At 34.6% G+C, this 18,942-nt stretch overlaps 4 protein-coding genes across 5 annotated transcripts; 1 reads left to right on the forward strand and 3 right to left on the reverse strand.

The window, feature by feature from the left end:
• Positions 1-1,792: 1,792 nt before the first annotated feature.
• On the reverse strand, positions 1,793-3,291 carry PGL5 (6-phosphogluconolactonase 5). Its single transcript, NM_122350.4, has 3 exons — positions 2,987-3,291; positions 2,762-2,897; positions 1,793-2,672 (listed from the first exon to the last, which is right to left on the reverse strand). Exons 1-3 carry the CDS (start codon positions 3,136-3,138, stop codon positions 2,202-2,204), a joined length of 759 nt encoding a protein of 252 aa, NP_197830.1. The 5' UTR covers positions 3,139-3,291; the 3' UTR covers positions 1,793-2,201.
• Positions 3,292-4,183: 892 nt separating this feature from the next.
• Positions 4,184-8,543, reverse strand: AT5G24430 (Calcium-dependent protein kinase (CDPK) family protein). Its single transcript, NM_122351.5, has 11 exons — positions 7,630-8,543; positions 7,340-7,470; positions 7,211-7,252; positions 6,979-7,087; positions 6,796-6,874; positions 6,290-6,586; positions 6,051-6,160; positions 5,723-5,827; positions 5,456-5,518; positions 4,885-5,052; positions 4,184-4,786 (listed from the first exon to the last, which is right to left on the reverse strand). Exons 1-11 carry the CDS (start codon positions 8,170-8,172, stop codon positions 4,649-4,651), a joined length of 1,785 nt encoding a protein of 594 aa, NP_197831.3. The 5' UTR covers positions 8,173-8,543; the 3' UTR covers positions 4,184-4,648.
• A 2,117-nt stretch (positions 8,544-10,660) lies between these two features.
• Positions 10,661-13,035, reverse strand: CID13 (CTC-interacting domain 13; the record flags this gene model as incomplete). Its single annotated transcript, NM_122352.1, has 10 exons — positions 10,661-10,712; positions 10,914-10,975; positions 11,362-11,430; positions 11,525-11,572; positions 11,651-11,710; positions 11,828-11,940; positions 12,021-12,093; positions 12,176-12,220; positions 12,315-12,422; positions 12,703-13,035. The coding sequence occupies 10 exons, from the start codon at positions 13,033-13,035 to the stop codon at positions 10,661-10,663; spliced, it is 963 nt and encodes a 320-aa protein (NP_197832.1).
• Positions 13,036-13,418: 383 nt separating this feature from the next.
• Positions 13,419-18,562, forward strand: AT5G24450 (Transcription factor IIIC, subunit 5). Of its 2 annotated transcripts, NM_122353.5 has the most exons (15): positions 13,419-13,641; positions 14,015-14,173; positions 14,425-14,674; positions 14,765-14,854; positions 14,947-15,037; positions 15,162-15,228; positions 15,643-15,685; positions 15,804-15,975; positions 16,048-16,146; positions 16,498-16,566; positions 16,952-17,090; positions 17,298-17,499; positions 17,850-17,941; positions 18,042-18,081; positions 18,214-18,562. In NM_122353.5, exons 2-15 carry the CDS (start codon positions 14,039-14,041, stop codon positions 18,387-18,389), a joined length of 1,665 nt encoding a protein of 554 aa, NP_197833.2. In that variant the 5' UTR covers positions 13,419-13,641; positions 14,015-14,038; the 3' UTR covers positions 18,390-18,562. The 2 variants fall into 2 exon arrangements, with proteins under 2 accessions (NP_197833.2, NP_001330523.1); NM_001343877.1 differs by having other exon boundaries at positions 13,433-13,641; positions 18,042-18,562.
• Positions 18,563-18,942: the final 380 nt, after the last annotated feature.

Raw genomic sequence — 18,942 nt, forward strand, 5'->3', positions numbered from 1 at the left:
ATGGAGTTGAACTAGTGATCTTGAGCATTGTCATACACTCTCAAAGCACTTTTCTACTTGGTTACCAATTTTTCTTGTCCATTAATTTTAAGACATATTTCATTTGCTAACATCAGTACATATAAATGTTAAATAAATTGTCAACGGGTAGCCAATAAATTCGTTAATTTTTTTTTCGTTTGATTTCTGTTTAGTTCATCGGGTCCGCAGTTCAAATGTTGGTTAAATTCAAATGGTAATCCCTAGTAAGAAGCTCCGGTCCATACAAGGGTTGAAGGTGAGTGGCTGCATGATTTTAAAGGCCGTAGATATGTGTAACTTATAATATTTCCAAACCAAATTTTTGTGCAAAAAAACTATTCAAACAAAAACCTAACTACCAATCACATAATGCGTGAGCTGTCCAGAGTTGTCGTTGGAACGTCGACTCTATATGTAATTACTTTAAGAAAATAAAATAGAACGATGCTCTTCAATACTACTAATTTAGTACACTACTCTCTTCAAATTATAAACTAATAAAATGTCTTTTCTGAACAACGATAAACTAAATAAAGTTTACTACTAGAATTTTTGTCTCCACTCTACGCTTAGCTTGCTTGCACATGATTCGACACTATCGACAGAAACGAGTTTCAATAGTGTATATACAATATATTTTGCAGATGTAACAACTTTTCCTTATTAAATCGATATTTAAAATTTAGTCTTTACATTTGGCTTTTAAAACTTTCTCATATTTGTTTGCTAGAGCCTTATACAATATATTCATAAATAAATCAATTGAATGAAGATAAATGAGATATAACCACCAAATGGGAATTATAAAAAGATAGATGCAAGAATAAAATTTATCACATACATTCTTCTTTGGAACAGTAGAATCATATTTTCCTCTGAATTTTGTTCCTAGCTCTTTAATGGATTTTTTATTTCATTGCAATGTAACAGGTTTCATTTTTTTTAAAGTAGATGAATACTTTAGTTTTCATATTATATGACTATCATCACAATCAATGAACATCTTACAAATGACATAATATGTTCACCAGAAATTATTAGCTCAACGGGCAAATTCATCCTCAACACGCAAGATCACCACAGTGAACAACTCAATTTGCATCATTTTACAAAACCATTGAAATTTTTACATCTACAAGCGGTGTTTATAGACTAACAAATCGACAGAAAATTACCATTCTCTTGAGTCTTGAAAATGGGCTCCTTTTTCTTAATGGTTCAACAACCATATTAAAATCTCAACCTACTTTTTTCTCTTTTTGTTCATACTTGATAAATATTGAGCAAATCTGACACACTTGAAAACAGAAACAAATCCCTAGTAAAGGCCAAGAAACCTATTTTCTCTTCTGGCACATTTTTCTATTATAAGCGAGAGTTTCGATTTAAGATTTTACTTTAGTGTTTATTTCAAGGTTAGATACTGGTTATTGGTGCAATAATTATTTGGGAGATTCTCCGAAAACAGGTTTATATATGGGGTTGTGGTTTATTCTGTTGACTTGTTTTTTTTGTCCTTGACATGATATACACAAATTACTTGGTATATACAATTAATGCTTGCATTCTACGTCCATGTTTTTTCTGTGTGGAAACATATTAAAACTAACTTAATGCATGTCTTGCGTATCAACTACTATTGGCCAACAAAATTACCACTTTGAAGTAAATCCCATTCTGTGAATTTTAAAACGAATAATATTCTTCTCATCTTCTATATTATTCGTATACGAGCGTATTGCAGCATTACTATATAGTATAATTATGTTATGGAGGTTAATTAAAAAAACTTACATTGGGCAGGTGTTCTCATCTAATACATGTTGATTTTATATAATAAAACAAAACAATAATATATAGTATATAAGATTATCACTTGTATATACTATGTACAATATATAGTTAAAAAGCATGAATAATTAATGATAAACCCTAAAAGAAAAGTTTAATTAAACACCATTCATGAAATGACAGATTAAATGAAGCCCACTATATATTTTTATAATGATATATAGTCATAGCCAGGGACTCACATCACAACTACAAGAAACAACTAGCTCGAATATTCAACACATTTTGTACGAAGTAAACGTACGCAAATGTATTAACCGGTTATTCAACACAAAGCAACGTAGAGACTACAAACAAAACACCAATATTAATGTGTTTAGGCTACCTCTCTAGAGCTCGGAGGCAGCTGCTTGGTCAAGGTACCAAACATTTTCGACTTGAGCACTAAGATGAGCAGAAGGTAACGAGAGGTTGTTGTGCTTCATGATCTCAGCCACGGATTTGGCCGGTGCTTTGTCACAAATGGCCATAAGATTGTACAAAGTAGAGTTGATGACCGGTAAAGTGAATGTGATTCTCTTTGGTGGTGGTTTTGGAGAGTCGGTGATGTAAGTGACCCATTTCTGCTTCTCATTGATCTGTGGATGGTTTGGGAAGAGAGACGCCATGTGGCCATCAGGACCCATCCCTAGAAGTTGTAGATCAAACTCAGGATACCCTGTCTTTTTCGATATTGGGATAATCTTTTCTTTCACCAGATTCTTTAGACACTCCTCGTAGAGCGTCGCGCAGTGCTCGGCGTTACCATCAGCCGCCAAGTGCTTGTCGATTGCGTAGATGTTCTTATCCGGAATCGGAACCTACGATTACCAAAAAAAAAATATGTTGATAAATTTTCTTCAAACATATGATAAAATCTTTTTTTGGTCTTAAGGTTAAGTTATGAAACCTTAGAGAGAAAACCCTCCATGGCGAGTTTGTAGTTACTGTCTGGATCTTCCCATGCACAAACCCTCTCATCGACCCAAAAGACGTGCCATTTTGGCCATTCGATTGAATCAATATAAGGAGGTTGCACCAACTTGCTGCAACGTGTGATATATTAGAGAGTTAATGATTAGACTTTTTCTCTTATATACAACATTAAATGAGAGAAGAGAGAGATTTTGGAAACCAGAGCCAATCGATTAGGTCACCGCCGGAGAGAACAACGGTGAAAAGGCCTTTCTCTTTGATGAACTTGGCGGAGAGATTGGCAGTGTACTCAGCCATTGCTTCGGACAATTCATTCTTGGTGGGAAACACAATCATCTTCCTCTGCGCCATTGTTGCCTATCAGAGAGAAAGAAAGAGACGTTTCGTTGGATGTAATACTCAAAAGAAGAAGAATGTGGATATTGTTGTTGTGGTGCTACAAGTGTTTTGGGATTTCTTTGCTTTTTATAGTGAAGGAGACCGAGTGGATAAAGGAGGCTTGTGACTTAATACCAATTAGTTAGGAGGACTTAGGAGAGGCACGTGTTTTATGTTCATCTACTTGGATTTTTTTAATCTTTAAATAATTTATACAGTACAATTTAGATTTTATACTTAAGTTTAGTATAGTAGTGTATAATTATGTAAATGTAATATGGTTGATTTGAACTTTTAATGTTATTAAACTTTGTATTTTCTTTACCAAATCGAAAATGTGTTTTTTTCTCTTTTTTTTTGGATTTGTTTGTTAAATTCTACTTTTATATGAAAAAGCTGATATATTTAATAGATGTTAGATCTCCAAAATGTGTCTCAATTAATGTATAAAAGATTTCTCTACCAGATAGATGTATCAAACAGTAACAAAAAATCTAAACAATGTTTCAAACACATGTAAAACGAGTGTAACTAACTTTGCAAGAATTAACTTTGCCAAAAAAACAAGTGGTTACAACACGAGTTTATCAATTTCAAATTACATTTCAATAATTTTCTAGGAATGGTAAATTAGACTTGCATAATAATTTACGAGTTGACTGATTCATATGAAAAGTTTGTTCTATAACCACCCACTTCAGTTTTTCTCTACCATATTTTTTTTGTCCTGGTAAAGATTTCTCTACCAATATTCTCCGCATTTTTGGTTACACTCACTTAACATGTGAGAGAGACATACATGTTTGACATGATTTAGCATTTGATAAACTAAATGTAAGCAACGATTTAATTGCCAATTCAATCACATTTCTCTGGTATGTAATCTTAAGACCAATTCAAGAAACCACATCTTCTTTGTTTGTCTGTTCTTTAAAGCTGTTTAGACCACTTGTGTCACGCCTCTCTTTTGATAATGCCCCTATGGATTGATGTAATGTTCTCACCTGATTTTCCAATAGGATTTGCCAAAGCCACAAAGCCAGCTCCTCTCACGAGCATGGGGCACTCCACAGTATCATTCACACCGAAGGACTCGTACTCACAATACGAGTAAGAAAAAACACTTTATCATTCCTATACACTAAATTTGACACTTGCTTCAACTATCGGCTAAAAAACTTCTATCGCCTTCTGTACACAACATATTATCAGACTAACGAAAGTGAAAGCAGAGAATAAAACCAGAAGAACAACACCTCTCCAATTCCTTCTATAACATATATAATATGTTTTTCCTTTTTTAGTTTGTTTCGAAAACAAAATGCTCAAAGAATCATTTACAAAGGAAATACCTACCTGACTTCACTTCCATTTCAAGTTTTTTTTTTTAATCTTTGAATCCAAGGTCTCTGACGACGACATTGTTTAGGATGTTTCTTGAAACTCAATTCACATGTTAGAAGACTTTTTACATCATGGTGTGTCACCTAGGTCTCGAGCTTGAGCTTCGTACGGTCACACCATGCAAGAACTTAGCGTACCCCAAGAAACTCAGCTTTCCATCCGAACTTCGGATCCAATCCTTGAGCAGAGGATATGCACTCGGTCCCACGCTCATCTCCTGCTTTAAATCACGCCCAAATATAAGAATATTGTTTTTAATCTTAAGAAAGAGATGGTGATTACACGATCTCATAGATGCTTAAATTAGGACCATACCCCGGCGAGTTCTTGGACAGATATGATTCGGTTTCCTTCATGTTCAAAGTGCTCAAATGCTGAAGTTGCAATCTGTTCCCATTCTTCAAGAGCCTCCAGTTGGTAAACACTGACCGCAGCCGCACAGAACTCTTCAAAGTCAAGCTTCTTTTGCGCCAGAGGTTGCATCTTTATAAAAGGAAAAAAATGGCGTAATTCAGCACACAGTGCTAAGTCCATAGGAGTACGGAAAAAAACAGCAAAGAAACCTCAATCTCAATATCAGAGAAAACTCTGGCGATATTTTGGTGATTGTAGCAAGCTAAATCTAAAACCAATCAATGAGAATTGTCTGCTGTTGCAAGCACAGTGGTAAAAAATGGGAAACTCAGAATTCAAATTGAGGAATTACGGTGAAAACAGTTACCACTAAAGCTCAACGAGTCACAATCATTTCTCAATGTTTCCCACCCTAGAGAAAATGTACAATCATTTTCAACTAGCAACACATGAAACCATATCTAACACTCATAATTGATCCACTCATAAACTTCAAAAGCGAAGATAAAATATATAATAAGAGATGTGTTACCGTATTTAAAATGTCAGGAAGCCTTGATTCCATCATAGCATCAGTAGCATATCTTGTTAAAGCCTGCAGTTACACTCAACGATTATAAACGGTATATATTAGTTTGTGTTTATTTTGAATCAATATTTCTATCTCTTGCTTCAGGAAACTATTTCTATTCAGAAAATGGAATCTAGAGATCAAGAAGGGATAAATATACTGGATCTAGATTCACAAATCAAAGTCCGAGTCAAAATGCTATAGCTAAATCATGAAAGACATACTTACCATTGTGAAACAGTTAAGGGATAGGCCTCCGTCTTTAGGATCCAGGAGCATGAACTGTGCCTTAAGGAACACAAGTTCTTCATCAGGTATAGCTTTCGAGAGAGCCTGTTCAAAAGATTAACAAATGAAAAACTGGTCAATATAAGAAACAGAAAACCATAGGAAAAGATGTTCTCAGGAAATTATTCACTGAGTGCCAAAAAGACAAGTAACATTCTGTTTGTAGCATAAATTGTTCGACTATTATCATAAGTAAATCAGCTATATTTAAGTAGAAAGAGAAAAGAACAATGTACTTAATAATAATATGAGGATATCAAGAAACTACCTTAAGTGCTGATCGTCGGAAAGGTGAGGCACGGATATAGGACTTGACCAACTTGTAGACCGAGAAATCAAGAAGCAAACCGGGGTTTTCGTCACGTAACCACGGATGAGCTACAAATATAGATCATATAATATTACCGCTAATGGAAAAAATAAAACAGTTAACTTATAAGATCTAAAGCCATATTATTGTTTCCATTTCAAGATCATATCTGTTTTAACCCACGGAAAAGAACTTACCTAGAGCTTGAGCAGCTGTCATTCGTTTCCTATGGTCCTTGTTCAAAAGCCTTTTCACGAAGTCTTTGGCAGTAGGAGATATAGAAGGCCAAGGCATATCCTCAAAATTAGGGTTTGCTCTAAGCACACAACGGAATATTGCAGACTCAGTTCTTCCATAGAAAGGTCTGCTTCCACAGAGAAGTATGTAACTTATGACACCGATGCTCCACATATCTGCTTCAGTGCTGTAAGACCTATGGAGTACTTCAGGTGCAACATAGTATGCACTTCCTACAACATCATTGAGACGCTGATCTGCATATATAAAAGATTAACAAATAAGAAATGTGAGCGGAAAACTTGTACAAATGAGATTTGGCAAGACTAATAATGCCAAGGGAACATATATGGTTACGATATCGTAAATGACCATTACACATTGCAGCTAAACTCATTAGATATATTTAATGTCAAAGCCAGACTAATGATATGCAGAGAATCATGTAACAAAAAAAGATCATTACCGTATCTAATGAAATCAGACAAGCCAAAATCTATGACCTTGAGTATCGCATCCTCATTTCTGCTGGTAAAGAGAAAATTCTGGACACACAATTGTACCATATGTTTAAGCAACCATACAAAACAAAGAAGAGGGTATAGGTAATAACTGAAATATCAGCAACTTATAGAAGCAAACAGTGTACCTCCGGCTTCAGATCACGGTGCACGACACCTTGAAGGTGAAAAAATGCTGTTGCAGACAAAATCTGCACAAGAATACGTTTGGCATCGACTTCAGGGTATCGTCCACCTCTGCAGTAAAATATAATACAAGGTTGGAACCATATCTAAATGCAAATAACTAACCTACGAAAGCCGAAATAACAATAAGCACTCATATAAAAGCAAGACTAAGAAAGGTAACTTTGGATTTACCTCGCCAAAATTCTATCCAATAGCTCTCCACCTTCGCATAACCTGAAACCATATCGGAGAAGAAGATTTGAATATCTAACAGTAGATTCATTTAATAAAGAACAAACCATATAGAGTCAAACAACTTACTCCATAACAACAAAGACATTATCAGCATCCTCATATACATCATAGAACTTAACCATATGCCTATGCCCTGATAAAGCTTTCAGCAATTTCACTTCTCTACGAACATCTTCAATAGATAACGTCGACGTCATCTGTAAACACAAAATTCCAATTCATCATCTAACCAATGATCACAGAGAACCTAACTATATCATTCTACATTCCTCTGAATCTGAAATAGTGATTATGTTGTGAATAGTAACAAAACAAGAGTCCCTACATTCTGAAACCAAACAAAAGAGAAGACAGACCTTAGCTTTAGAGATGATTTTGACAGCCACGGTTTGGTTCTTCATCTTGCCTTTCTTCGCTTTTGCCCAACAAGTATGACCAAAATGCCCTCGCCCTACTTCTTTCCCTAACTCATACTTCCCTTCGAAGTTCTTCCCAAACCCGAAATTCTTATCTAACCTCTCTCCGCCGCCACTGTCACCACCGTGATCTACTACATCTTCACTATCCTCCGGGATCGGCTCATCTCGAGGCTGAGGCGGAGCGCCACGTCGTCGTCTCAAAGCCGCCATAATCGGTTTCGCAGGTGACGGTGGAGGAAACGGCCATTTGAACTTCCGTCCCGGAGTTCTCGCCGGTGATGGAGCTACTCCCGCCGGTAACGGGCTTTGGAAAGGGCTAATGTTATATGAGTTGACTTCAGGAGTACCAGAAGCAACCGGAGACTGAGGAATCGAAGCATGCCGGTGATTTTGAGATGGTTGATTCGAAACCTCGCCGTTACCGGTGGGGATCTCGTCGTCCTCGACGGCGGAGATGTTCCGGCTGTAACAATGACCCATGACCGTTGATTGTGAAGCTCAAATTGACTGATTGGTCAGAGTCAAAGCATCGGACGGTGAGGAACCGAAGATGAATAGGGAAAAATAAAAATTGTTTTTTTAATGAATGAAGATTCAATATATATATTTTTTTTTGGCAAAAAAACAAATGAAGAAAAAAGAGCTCAGAGATTTAAAGGAAAAAAGAGAGAAGGCGTTTGTTAAATGAAGACCACTAAGAAGGAGGCAAGAGCGCGTAGTGGCATTAATCACTTTTAATTGTATGTTAATTTCATTTAATGACTTTCACATCTAATGATGTTGATTGTTGAATTGAAATTAACGACGAAAGAAATTAAAAATAATTTTTCTGACCTACAAAAGTACTGAAATTAGATCAAATTTTTTAAAATTATATGTTTGCCTAATTAAGGTGAAAATTAACTTTTACATTGATTCTTTTTCTAGAAATTTTTTGTTTTGCATTGTAAGCATATAGAAAATAAAATAAAAACTAATAGAGGTTGGTATTTTTTTTTTATGTGGTAAACATTAATGGGTTGATCTTAACTTTCATATTTTTATTAGTGAAATCATTATCTTGCGAGGTAAGAAACTACATATGTTAATTTAAAATAAGATAAGACGGTTACGTTTTGTAATAATATTTTAATTTTTAAAAATAATTAGAAGAATTTCTGTGTCATTTTGAATTATAATAAATAAATAAAATAAACATAAGTGACATGTGCTTATCTTATATTTGTTGATTTTAATTAATTTTAACTATGGATTATATAAACTTTAAAAATAGTATAGCACTTGAAAAATACATTGTGTTTACCATAGATTTTCCACTCGTAGATAACATATTTGATAGCAACTTTTAAAAAAAAAAAAAAAAAAAAAAAAAATTTGATAGCAATTAAACAGAAAATTACCAAAGATATCTTTACCTAATAAATTGTTCCACAATTTTTATTCTCTTTCTTTCTTACAATAATTAAAGACCTCATAATAAAAATAAGATTTTTGAAAACATGGAACGCGGTGATTTTGATCTGTCACAACCATATGCATGAAAAACGCTTAAACGAGTTAATACGGTCACCTACTACTACTCCTCCACCGTCAAGTACTGAAAAAGACAACAAAAGGCCACTTTTTACACCTTTTAATATAAACCGTTTTGGTACAATTTGGTAAGCAAGTCTCTCATTTAACATCTCACCGGTCTGGTTCGGTCCGGTCCGGTCCAAACATTTGATAGCAAATGGTCGTGGGTCAAATTGTTTAAGGACGAAAATTAAAGTAGATAATAAACCCACTGGTTCAATGGTTGAACTTAACCAAGTGGCTAAGACATGACTTTGCTGCCTTCAATATAGTACGAGAATCAATCGTCTCTTAACCATACGGTCCGGTTTGATAGTTGACTTGTGTCTCAAGAAATATCCCACGTTGTGTTTTCTCGTAACTTTTCATATACGTAACTTATCTTGACCAGGTTAGTTAGCCGACAATTGTCTTATCAGTTGACATTTTCATTCCCATTTCTATACTTCATTTCTCTGTTTTTTCAACCTTTGTATACGGTTCTTTATTCAATATATAAAACAGGTATAGTGTCCCAAATTTGACAAAAAAAATATAAGTCTTACACAGGAGGACTTGGTCAAATAGATAGATAATCTTTTCTTTATAAACATGGGTTTATATTTTAACAAAACGAAAGTCAACTAAAACTTCCATATTTACTGTGCCTAATTTTTGTTGTGGGTTCACATTTGAGTGTAGTTTCGTCAATCATATCAAACAAAGTAACAAACCAAACCGAGTCAATGAAATTCAGTTTAGAAATATGGGGCCTTTGGTTTGGTTGATAGATTAGTTTTGTTTTACAAGGTATTCTCGTAAGCAATCAAACTGATATTTATTAATACAATGTTTTGTTGAAAATGAGTTCAAGAAAAAAATAATCTAATATATTTATTTATTTAGTTACAAACTAGATATCTTCTCTCGATGATGTGCTTTTAGTCAAGTGGTAAAGTCCATTTGATTCCGCTTTTCTCATCAGTGTTCGATTCCGTTAAGTTGTGTTATCTCGCCTAGTAAAAAAGATACCAAATCAATGAAACTATTTGTAAAGAAATCCAACAACTTTCACTTCCATCAAATCAAACACTGAATAATCATACCAAACAGAAAAGCATGGAAATTCAGAGAGAGAGAGTAGGAGAGGATTTTGTCCAAAAGGGTCTTAAAATGATTCATAAAGATGACCAAAATGATGTTTCCAAATTATTATATAAGAAACAAGATCAATTTGGTTCCAAAGGAGATAGTTTAGCATAAGTTACTAAGGGTTCAAAATTATTATATCGGCCGGGCAGCTTGAGATCGAGAAGATCTTTATATGAACAAAAACGCTTCAAGTATCTTAAAATGACTTTTGATTTCTTTGTCTCAATATGAATAGATCTCTTTCATCGGATTGCTATTAGCTTTAGTTTAAATCAGAGTGGTGTAGCCTCACTGGCGTCTTTGACGGGCTTACCCTTCACACACATAGAGAAATGCAAATATTAATCCCACAGTGATCAGTATACTTTTATGATCAACCTTAAGAGCACTCAAGTTGTTACATTTTTCTTCATAAATCGGTAATTAGATTTCTAATAAACTAAGAAATTGAACACAAAAAGGACAAATGAAGACCACAGAAACAAAAACAAAAAAATTCTTATTCGTGAGCTTACCTTATTGGGAGCTCTCCCAAGACAACACCACTGCAATTAAGAGCAGAAATTGCACTTTCTGCCTGAAACACACGTAAAAATAATCATTTCTCACTTTAATGTTTGTAATAAAGTTGATTAGGGCCTAATTTGCCTCATCAGGCCAAACAAATATTCAATATATAGTGGATCATGCTCATTATTTCAGTGTGTATTTATGACGATCATACATATATGTTCCGAGAATGAGTACGACTTCAAATATTCATCACATAAGTAAAATGAAAGATGATTTTTTTTTTAATCCAAAACTGATTATGTAAACTTAGTATTAAGATGATTTGATGTCAAAATCTTTATCACATGATGTAACTTATCAAAGATTGAATAGCTAAGCTAGTCCTTGCTTATCAAGAATCAATACTATAATGAAAATTCATGTATGCAAACAGGGCAATAGAAAAATCACCAGCTTAAATTCGACAAAAGCAATGCGGGTTTGGTGGTAAAAGTCTCCAAGCAACCTCAGATGGTGAACCTAAAACGAAATGAAAAGATGGTGTAAAATGAGAAAACACAACATCTTTATAAGTGTATAAACAATCAGCGACAGTCAAAAACCAAATCTATACCTCCCCACAAACTGTTTTAAAGAAATTTTCCAACTCCATCTTAGTGACCTGCAATTAAAAACCAAAAAATAAAATTGGTAAAATTTAAATTTCACCAATGTCTAACAAATGACATAATAAAGCTACCTCCTTGTCAATGTTGGTACAATAAACAGTCTTTCCACACTTCTCTAGCTCGTCCTTGGACTGAAGGAAGAAAACAACGTTATGCATATACCACATTATTGATAAGAACAAGATTGATTCAAAATTATCTAGTCAAGCCTAGCTAAGATTGGTTTAGACATGATTATCTCAACTTACTTGTGGAAGGAAAGACGGGTTAACAGGCGCAATAGCTGTTTTGGACATAAAAACCCTAATAGGATGAGAACCAAACATAGTACCGGATTTTCGTAAAGCAGACCTAGCTCCCTCTGAGACATCACTTCACTGATTAATAAAAAAACAGCAAGAACATCTCAACTCATAAGAAAATTGGCGCATAATTGAGTACCTGCATCGGTGAACTCAATGAAGGCGAAACGAAGAATGGACTTATAGTCACCGCACATACGGCAATCAACAACCTTTAACCCAAAAAAAAATGGCAAGAAAACTTATGAGAAATGAGTTTGCATAAAATCAAAACGAAGATCATTAAGTAAGTACCTGGCCACAAGAAAGAAAGAGACTTGCAAGCTGCTCCTCAGTAACCTACAAAAAGAACAAGAGGGTTTTTGTTATGTATATATGATTAGATTCTTTATGAAAACGTGTTTTCTTGAGACAATATTTCTCTGTTTTGTACTTGGTTATCGATGTCTGAGACATATACAGTTCTCTTGATCATATCTTCATTCTGAACCAAGTTTGTTTTTTTGGTTATCCATGGCCTCCCTTTGCCAAAGTTCCTTCTCTGTGTTAATTGACAAGACTTAGAGAGCAAGCACAAAGAAGAATTACAATCATATTTTTCAATAAGCAAATTGAAAAGCTGATCCTAACATGACAATCTATCACCATCTAAACCTCGAAATGGCGAAAAATGTGTGTTATGTTAACAAATTGATTAAATTCCTCAACACCAAGACATCTAAAATGAAAAATATATGCAAAAAGAGTCATAACCATTTAGAGCAGATATTTCATGAACACATAACATAGTTCACAGAAAATAGTATAGATGAAATATATACCATTGTAGCAAACTGGCCAATAAGAAAAATAGTTTGCTTTGGAAAATGGTTAGTAAACCAGAATCTATTTCCCCAAAACTCAGAGTGGTGGGTTTGAGCCAGAAAAGAAGGGACAAATTCCTTAGCCATCGGATTCAAATGACTTATCTCACTCTTGAGATTCACTTCACTGGTTCTTTGGATCAATTCGTTTGTTAGAACAGAGGATTTGGATTTAGGTGTCTGATCATCAGAACATGATGGTTTTGTCTCTACTAATGAAGTAGTGTTGTTGTCTATATTCTGATTATTAGAAGAGTCCACCTTCACACCAACATTTTCCGCGACAGCCATGATCAAACCAAAAGATCAATGAATCTTTAGATGTTGGTAATAAAATATAAAAAAACAACTCATGCACTGGAGAAAGGTTAGAGGATTTAAGGAGATGATTAAAATAGAGGAAAAATTATTATGCTCTTTATAGCTAAAACAATTAGATTTTCTAGTCAAGATTTTTATTTCATTTTTTTTTGACATTAGTCAAGAAAATAAGCAAATACAATAAATTATAATTATTTAAATTTTCTTTGTGTCAGCACAATTTCTGCATTTTTTTCTTACTACATATAAAGTTATTATTACATTAATAGGATTCTGTTTATTTTTTTAATTATCTCTATCTTATTTATCTAGTTTTGGTAAGAGAGAAAAAAAAAATCGAACCGGTTAATCAATTCAATACCGGTCGGCCAAGTGTCTCTCAGAATTTGACCCCAATTCGATCCGATATTCTGAAAACGACAACGTTAGCATTTCGCCATTTAGAACAGGAAATAGTTTCCGTGCAAAAGCTTCGGTGGCTCTTCTCCCACCGCCGTATGTTCTTCCAGCGCTCCGGACCGCCGTCTGGTCTGACTTTAATTTGAGATCTATTCCGATCCCTAACAGCTACTTCTGGTATACTATCGTTCTCTCTCTCTAACACCTCTGCGTATTTGGATCGTATTGACTAGAGTCTTCCCATTATACTTGCATCGTTCTCTCTTCCATGGTTTCGAACTTGTTTAAGCTTATAGTCTTCAATACCTTCTAACTATCTAAAAGGTTTCGTGTTTCAATTTGCTTCTGGTGCGATTTGCTCAGTGTTTTCTTTCTCTACCGGAATCAGCTCTAGACAAATTGTTTGCTATGTTATTGTATTCACTGGGATTTTGGATAGTCCCAGTGAAAATCTTTCAATCTTGTTCGTGTTACATTTTCTGATTTATGAGAGGAATAAAAGTCTACCACTTTAGGTAATAACTTATCTCTTTTGATTCTTGTATCACAGCAAGTTTCAACTTGGAAAGAAACAATGGGAATCATTGAAAACGGAACTATCTCGGGTAACTTGCCTAGCAAGGAGGCGTTTGTGGTTCACTATCCTGGCTATCCATCATCTATTTCCCGAGCCGTGGAGACTCTCGGGGGAATCCAAGGAATCACAACCGTAAAGCCTTTTCCTAAGACTCTTGTTTCTTTGCCTGCTAGTTATTACTAGGAATCCCTGATTTGTATGCTGATTATCCATATAGCTCTTTTGTAGCGTTGTTTGGGTTTCTTTTGCTTGATGCATTCCATGATTTAGCAAATTGGTCACATTTCTAAAATGTTCGACAAGTAAAACATAAACTTGATTAGTAGCAAACTTGTACACAAGGGTTGGACGGTTTAATCACTTTGAAAGTTTTTTTTTCGTAGGCAAGAGAATCAACGTCAAACAAGCTTGAGCTGCATTTCCGCCCTGAAGACCCTTCTGCACATCCTGCCTATGGAGAACGACGTCATTGTAATGGTTTTCTGTTAAAAATTTCGAAGGAGGATGTTAAGAAAGATTCTCTGCCTGAAAGTCAACCTGTTATTTCCACTAGCGATGCATGCTTACCAGAAGTGCGCCCAGCTCTATGTGCTGATATTGTAGCTCGTGTGTCTGAATCGTATTGCTTTGATGGTAAGAATATTTCTCTCCAATTTCTGGGGTCTTGTCTTATACAGTGAGCCTTGGCTTAAAATGATACTTATTCATGTGGGTATTGCGAAGGCATGGTCGACTACCAGCATGTAATTCCTATTCACGCTGATATTGCACAGCAGAAGAAGAGAAAATGGATGGAGGTGAAGTCGCTTGCAGGTGTTTGTCTCCATTCATTTGGTTTTCATTATATTGCAAATCTTTAGCTGTAATAACATAAATTAAAATGAATCCTCTCGAGTATCATGCAGGAAAAAATGATCTAATGGACATGGCTGATGAAGATGTAATGATGTTATTGCCACAGTTCTTTTCACCCAAAGATAGGCCAGACAACCTGGTGTAAGATTAAACTTTCTTATTTTTCCCCTACAAAACAACCTATAACTAAGAATGAAGGAGAACATAGTTGATTATAATTTTAGAAGTTCTATTGTTAATTCTACTTTCGTTGTTTGATTCACAGGCTGAGACTTCCAGTAACATCAAGCCCAAAAAAGAAAGATGAGGAACTAACTCAGAATCTTTATGAGGTAAAAACAAGAAATGAAACCATTTGACGTTTCTGGATAAACTTAAATCAGACTGTTGGAAAAAATTGACTCAAACATATAATCTACTGATATGGCAAGCTTTTTTCTTTTTCTGTAACTAGTAAAATGGAATTCTTAATTACTGCAAGTCTGTAACGGTAAGGTTTGAGACTTGAAAGAGGTGGATTCTGCTTAGGTTTTCTTACAGGAATGTCGGTAGTTTGCAAATGTTTTTTCTAAAGCCTGTAGTTGCAGAGTTAATGATTCTGAAGCATGTAAAAGCTCGCAGTTCACACTTTTAAAACATTGAGGGAACTGCTGTTCTGTTTATTTATATTGATAGTTAAAGATTCCATGACAGTTTACTTGTGGTTGTTACTTCTCCATTTGCTAATTGATCTACTGATGATGCAGATAGATATTGGCCCAGTATTTGCAATTGATTTTAGTGTCAAAGATATCCTTTTCTCCGTTTTACTAATCTTCCAAATCTTATTATTGCTGAGTATGAAGCCATGTTTGTTTGATGATTTTTGTCATTTTGGATATCTTTGATCAGTCCTTAGCATTCATACAGATCCCAAAGATATTAAAATGGGAAGACTATATCGTTCCCACCTCCAACCAATGGAAATGGCAGGTAGCAGTGTCTGCATTGTTTGAAGAGCGACCTGTGTGGACAAGAGATTCCATAGTCCAACGACTACTCGATAAAGGTCTTACATGCACACATCATATGTTAAACAGGTGAACAAATTTTATGCATTTCTTATGTGTATTATTACTGCAATAACCAACTTTCTGGAGTTTTCTCTGCAGGTTTCTTCTTAGGGCTGCATATTATTTCTCGGGTGGTCCATTTCTTAGGTTCTGGATTAAAAGAGGCTATGATCCACGGAAAGATCCTGAATCTCGTGTGTGAGTTCTATCTCTTTAAGTTTATTCATATTACAAATGCATGGTCTATGACACGGTAATGTAGAATTGTCATTTGTACACCTCAAAATAGAACAGAAATAGGCCGGTTTTACACCTCTGAACTTCCTCGTCTTCTGCAAAGTGTTTCGAGAATGATACATATTCTACTTGGCTCATTTGAGAGCGTATTTATCTTCCAATGCAGAAAGTGTTGGTGCTGACATTATCCGGGTTTTGGAAACTTGCTTGACATGAAATTTTCTTCTGTAGTTCATATTTTCCTGCATCCAGACTGCAGCTGTATGTCAAACCTCTTCACCTCTAACCTTTTTTATATTTTGTTTTTTTCAGATTCCAGAGAATGGAATTCAGGGTTCCACCTGAATTAAAGGGTTATTGTGATTCCAATGCAACTAACAAGTAAGATTTTCCATTTTTCCTTGTAAACTCAAGATATTTTTCTACTCAAGATTCTCAATTTGTAATATATATGGACAGATAAACATATATCATGATAACATTTTCTTTGCAAGTATTGATTTGTGGTCAATTGTATGAGAACATTATAATTTTTAAAACAATGCGAAGTGTGTCTGAATTCTCTAGAAACGTGTCATTTTCCGATTTTCAGTCACTTTCCGAGGATAGCAACCTAAATGTTCTCTTTTAACAGTTTCAAGATAGTTTCTCAGGGAACATATATATGAATTTACATGGAGAAATTGCAAATAAAACATTGGATATATGTTTGAAGAAACGGTCCAATTATAAAGGTGATGTTTTCTTTCTTTCTTATTTGTGACAGGTCAAAGCCAAGCTGGGATGACATTTGTGCGTTTAAAGTATTTCCTTTCAAATGCCAAACATTTCTACAGTTATTTGAACTTGACGATGAGTACATTCAACAAGAGATAAGAAAGCCTCCCAAGCAGACTACTTGTAATGTGAGTTATCAGCTAAAGCTTTTGTTAATGAAGTAGATTCCAAAAAAATTAGAGTCTTGCTTATTACAGATCAAACCTATACATGCACTTGCAAAAAATACCACTACCAAAACACTGCGTCATCAATCACACACAAATGATATATTGAGTGGAAAATTGTTTTATGTGAGGTCTTGGTTATCTGTACTGATTTGTTTTTGTTGCTAGTATAAAACAGGATGGTTCTCTGAAGCGCTGCTTGACAATTTGAGACTCCGTGTAGCTGTGAGGTTTGTATCTGTGTTTCCTGAGCCAGGTTTCGAAGACGTTTTTAAATCTATTCAAGAAGAGTTTGAGAGGTCTGAAAAGACACGTATTCAGAAAGATGCACTGCAACCAAGTCAACGGAATCACCAGGAAACAACTAAAGGTAAGATAGACAAAGCAATTTCAGTTCTTTTCATCTTTACATGTTAGGCAGCCTAGTTAGTGATTGTTGACATGCATGGAGCCAAGTGCTTCTTTTTCAAATCTCAATGGTCTCAAAATTGTGTTAAAGCATGGTGAACTTGACTGGAGTTAATTTGTTGGACATATTGTACGACGAATTTGTAAGTAAATATATAAGGGTGCACAATCACATGTGCCAGCCAAAATCGAATGAGGCAGGCATTTTATATTGTCATACATCTCATGCTCTGCTTATTATCATTTGTCATCAAACACATTCTCCTTAAAAGAAGTATGGATTAACAGTTGTTGGTGTAAAATTATCCGCAGATATGAAAAAGTGTAAAAACACAAACAAGGAGAAAGATGATGATGTTAATGCGGATGAGGATTCTGAAGACTTGGATGATGAATACGAGGAGGTAACCATGCTTACAAACTACTTCTTGTTTACTTCACCCATTAGTTTTCCCGAAAGGCTTGTTCATCGTTTCTCTGTTAATCTAATGTGTTGTGTTGCAGGCTGCAAATGATGATGACATATCAATAAGTTCTCATGGATGTATCCTTCAAAGCATAAACTTTCATAACATAAGCACCAATTAGTCATTAGTACATGCAGATTCTAGGGGATTAGGAGAGAATTTAGAGCTTGATCTGGTTTGGTTTAAAGTTTTTCTTAAACAATGATAAGATGGTGACATGGAGAACAACTCCAGAACCTATCTGCAAGGTTTGTTCAATAGGTTTCCAAGCAGCGCATCAGCTTTGTATGGTAGTGCCAATGATGATAATGATAGCGATGGAGAGTATCCGATTTACGAGCAAGAATCCAACGCTCTCGACGATGACGAGGAGGATGATGAGTGAAGAAGTTTGAATATAACGTGTATTTACATTGTAAATACGAAACTCGGTGTGTGTAGCTAAATGTAAAGAGACTAGATTTTAACCCCCGTATACCGCGGGACGATTTATTTTTTAAAAGTAATATAAATTAAAACTTGCAAATTTTATTTTTATAAAATATTTATATTTTGCAATTTATAATTGTTATTAAGTAACGCTATACCACGAATCCATGAGACAATTGTTAAAAAAATTGAAGTTTTAACCCTTATTAAAACAACATATTAACAATATTTTCAAATTTTATAAATATTGATTCAAATACATCCACCATATAACCCAATTCCAAAATAAAACCCGTTTTGTAATTTCTTCACCCATCCCGTGATTTTTTTTTAAAGTAGTAATTTTTAAAATTTTAGAATTATTAATTATATATATAAATTTTGCAAATTGTATCATTGTTTAATACATTTAATACATGTATATTTTATAGTTTAATTTTATATATAGTAACATTATACATACAAACATATCATTTTTGGTTTTATATAATCTTTTTTTAAATTATGAT

Source organism: Arabidopsis thaliana, chromosome 5 (assembly GCF_000001735.4).
Source record: "Arabidopsis thaliana chromosome 5, partial sequence".
NCBI classification, from domain to species: Eukaryota; Viridiplantae; Streptophyta; class Magnoliopsida; order Brassicales; family Brassicaceae; genus Arabidopsis; species Arabidopsis thaliana.

Excerpts from the sequence above, each read along its gene's own strand:
- AT5G24430 (NM_122351.5), bottom strand. The coding sequence starts at position 8,172 with ATGGGTCATTGTTACAGCCGGAACATCTCCGCCGTCGAGGACGACGAG. Across the intron at positions 7,253-7,339 it reads AATGTCTTTGTTGTTATGGA|GTTATGCGAAGGTGGAGAGC; the intron begins GTAAGTTGTTTG and ends ATATGGTTTCAG. Across the intron at positions 6,161-6,289 it reads GACAGCTGCTCAAGCTCTAG|CTCATCCGTGGTTACGTGAC; the intron begins GTAAGTTCTTTT and ends CTATATTTGTAG.
- AT5G24450 (NM_122353.5), top strand. The coding sequence starts at position 14,039 with ATGGGAATCATTGAAAACGGAACTATCTCGGGTAACTTGCCTAGCAAG. Across the intron at positions 16,567-16,951 it reads GATTCCAATGCAACTAACAA|GTCAAAGCCAAGCTGGGATG; the intron begins GTAAGATTTTCC and ends TATTTGTGACAG. Across the intron at positions 18,082-18,213 it reads ATCAATAAGTTCTCATGGAT|ATGGTGACATGGAGAACAAC; the intron begins GTATCCTTCAAA and ends AACAATGATAAG.
- PGL5 (NM_122350.4), bottom strand. The coding sequence starts at position 3,138 with ATGGCGCAGAGGAAGATGATTGTGTTTCCCACCAAGAATGAATTGTCC. Across the intron at positions 2,898-2,986 it reads GACCTAATCGATTGGCTCTG|CAAGTTGGTGCAACCTCCTT; the intron begins GTTTCCAAAATC and ends CACACGTTGCAG. Across the intron at positions 2,673-2,761 it reads TGGAGGGTTTTCTCTCTAAG|GTTCCGATTCCGGATAAGAA; the intron begins GTTTCATAACTT and ends TGGTAATCGTAG.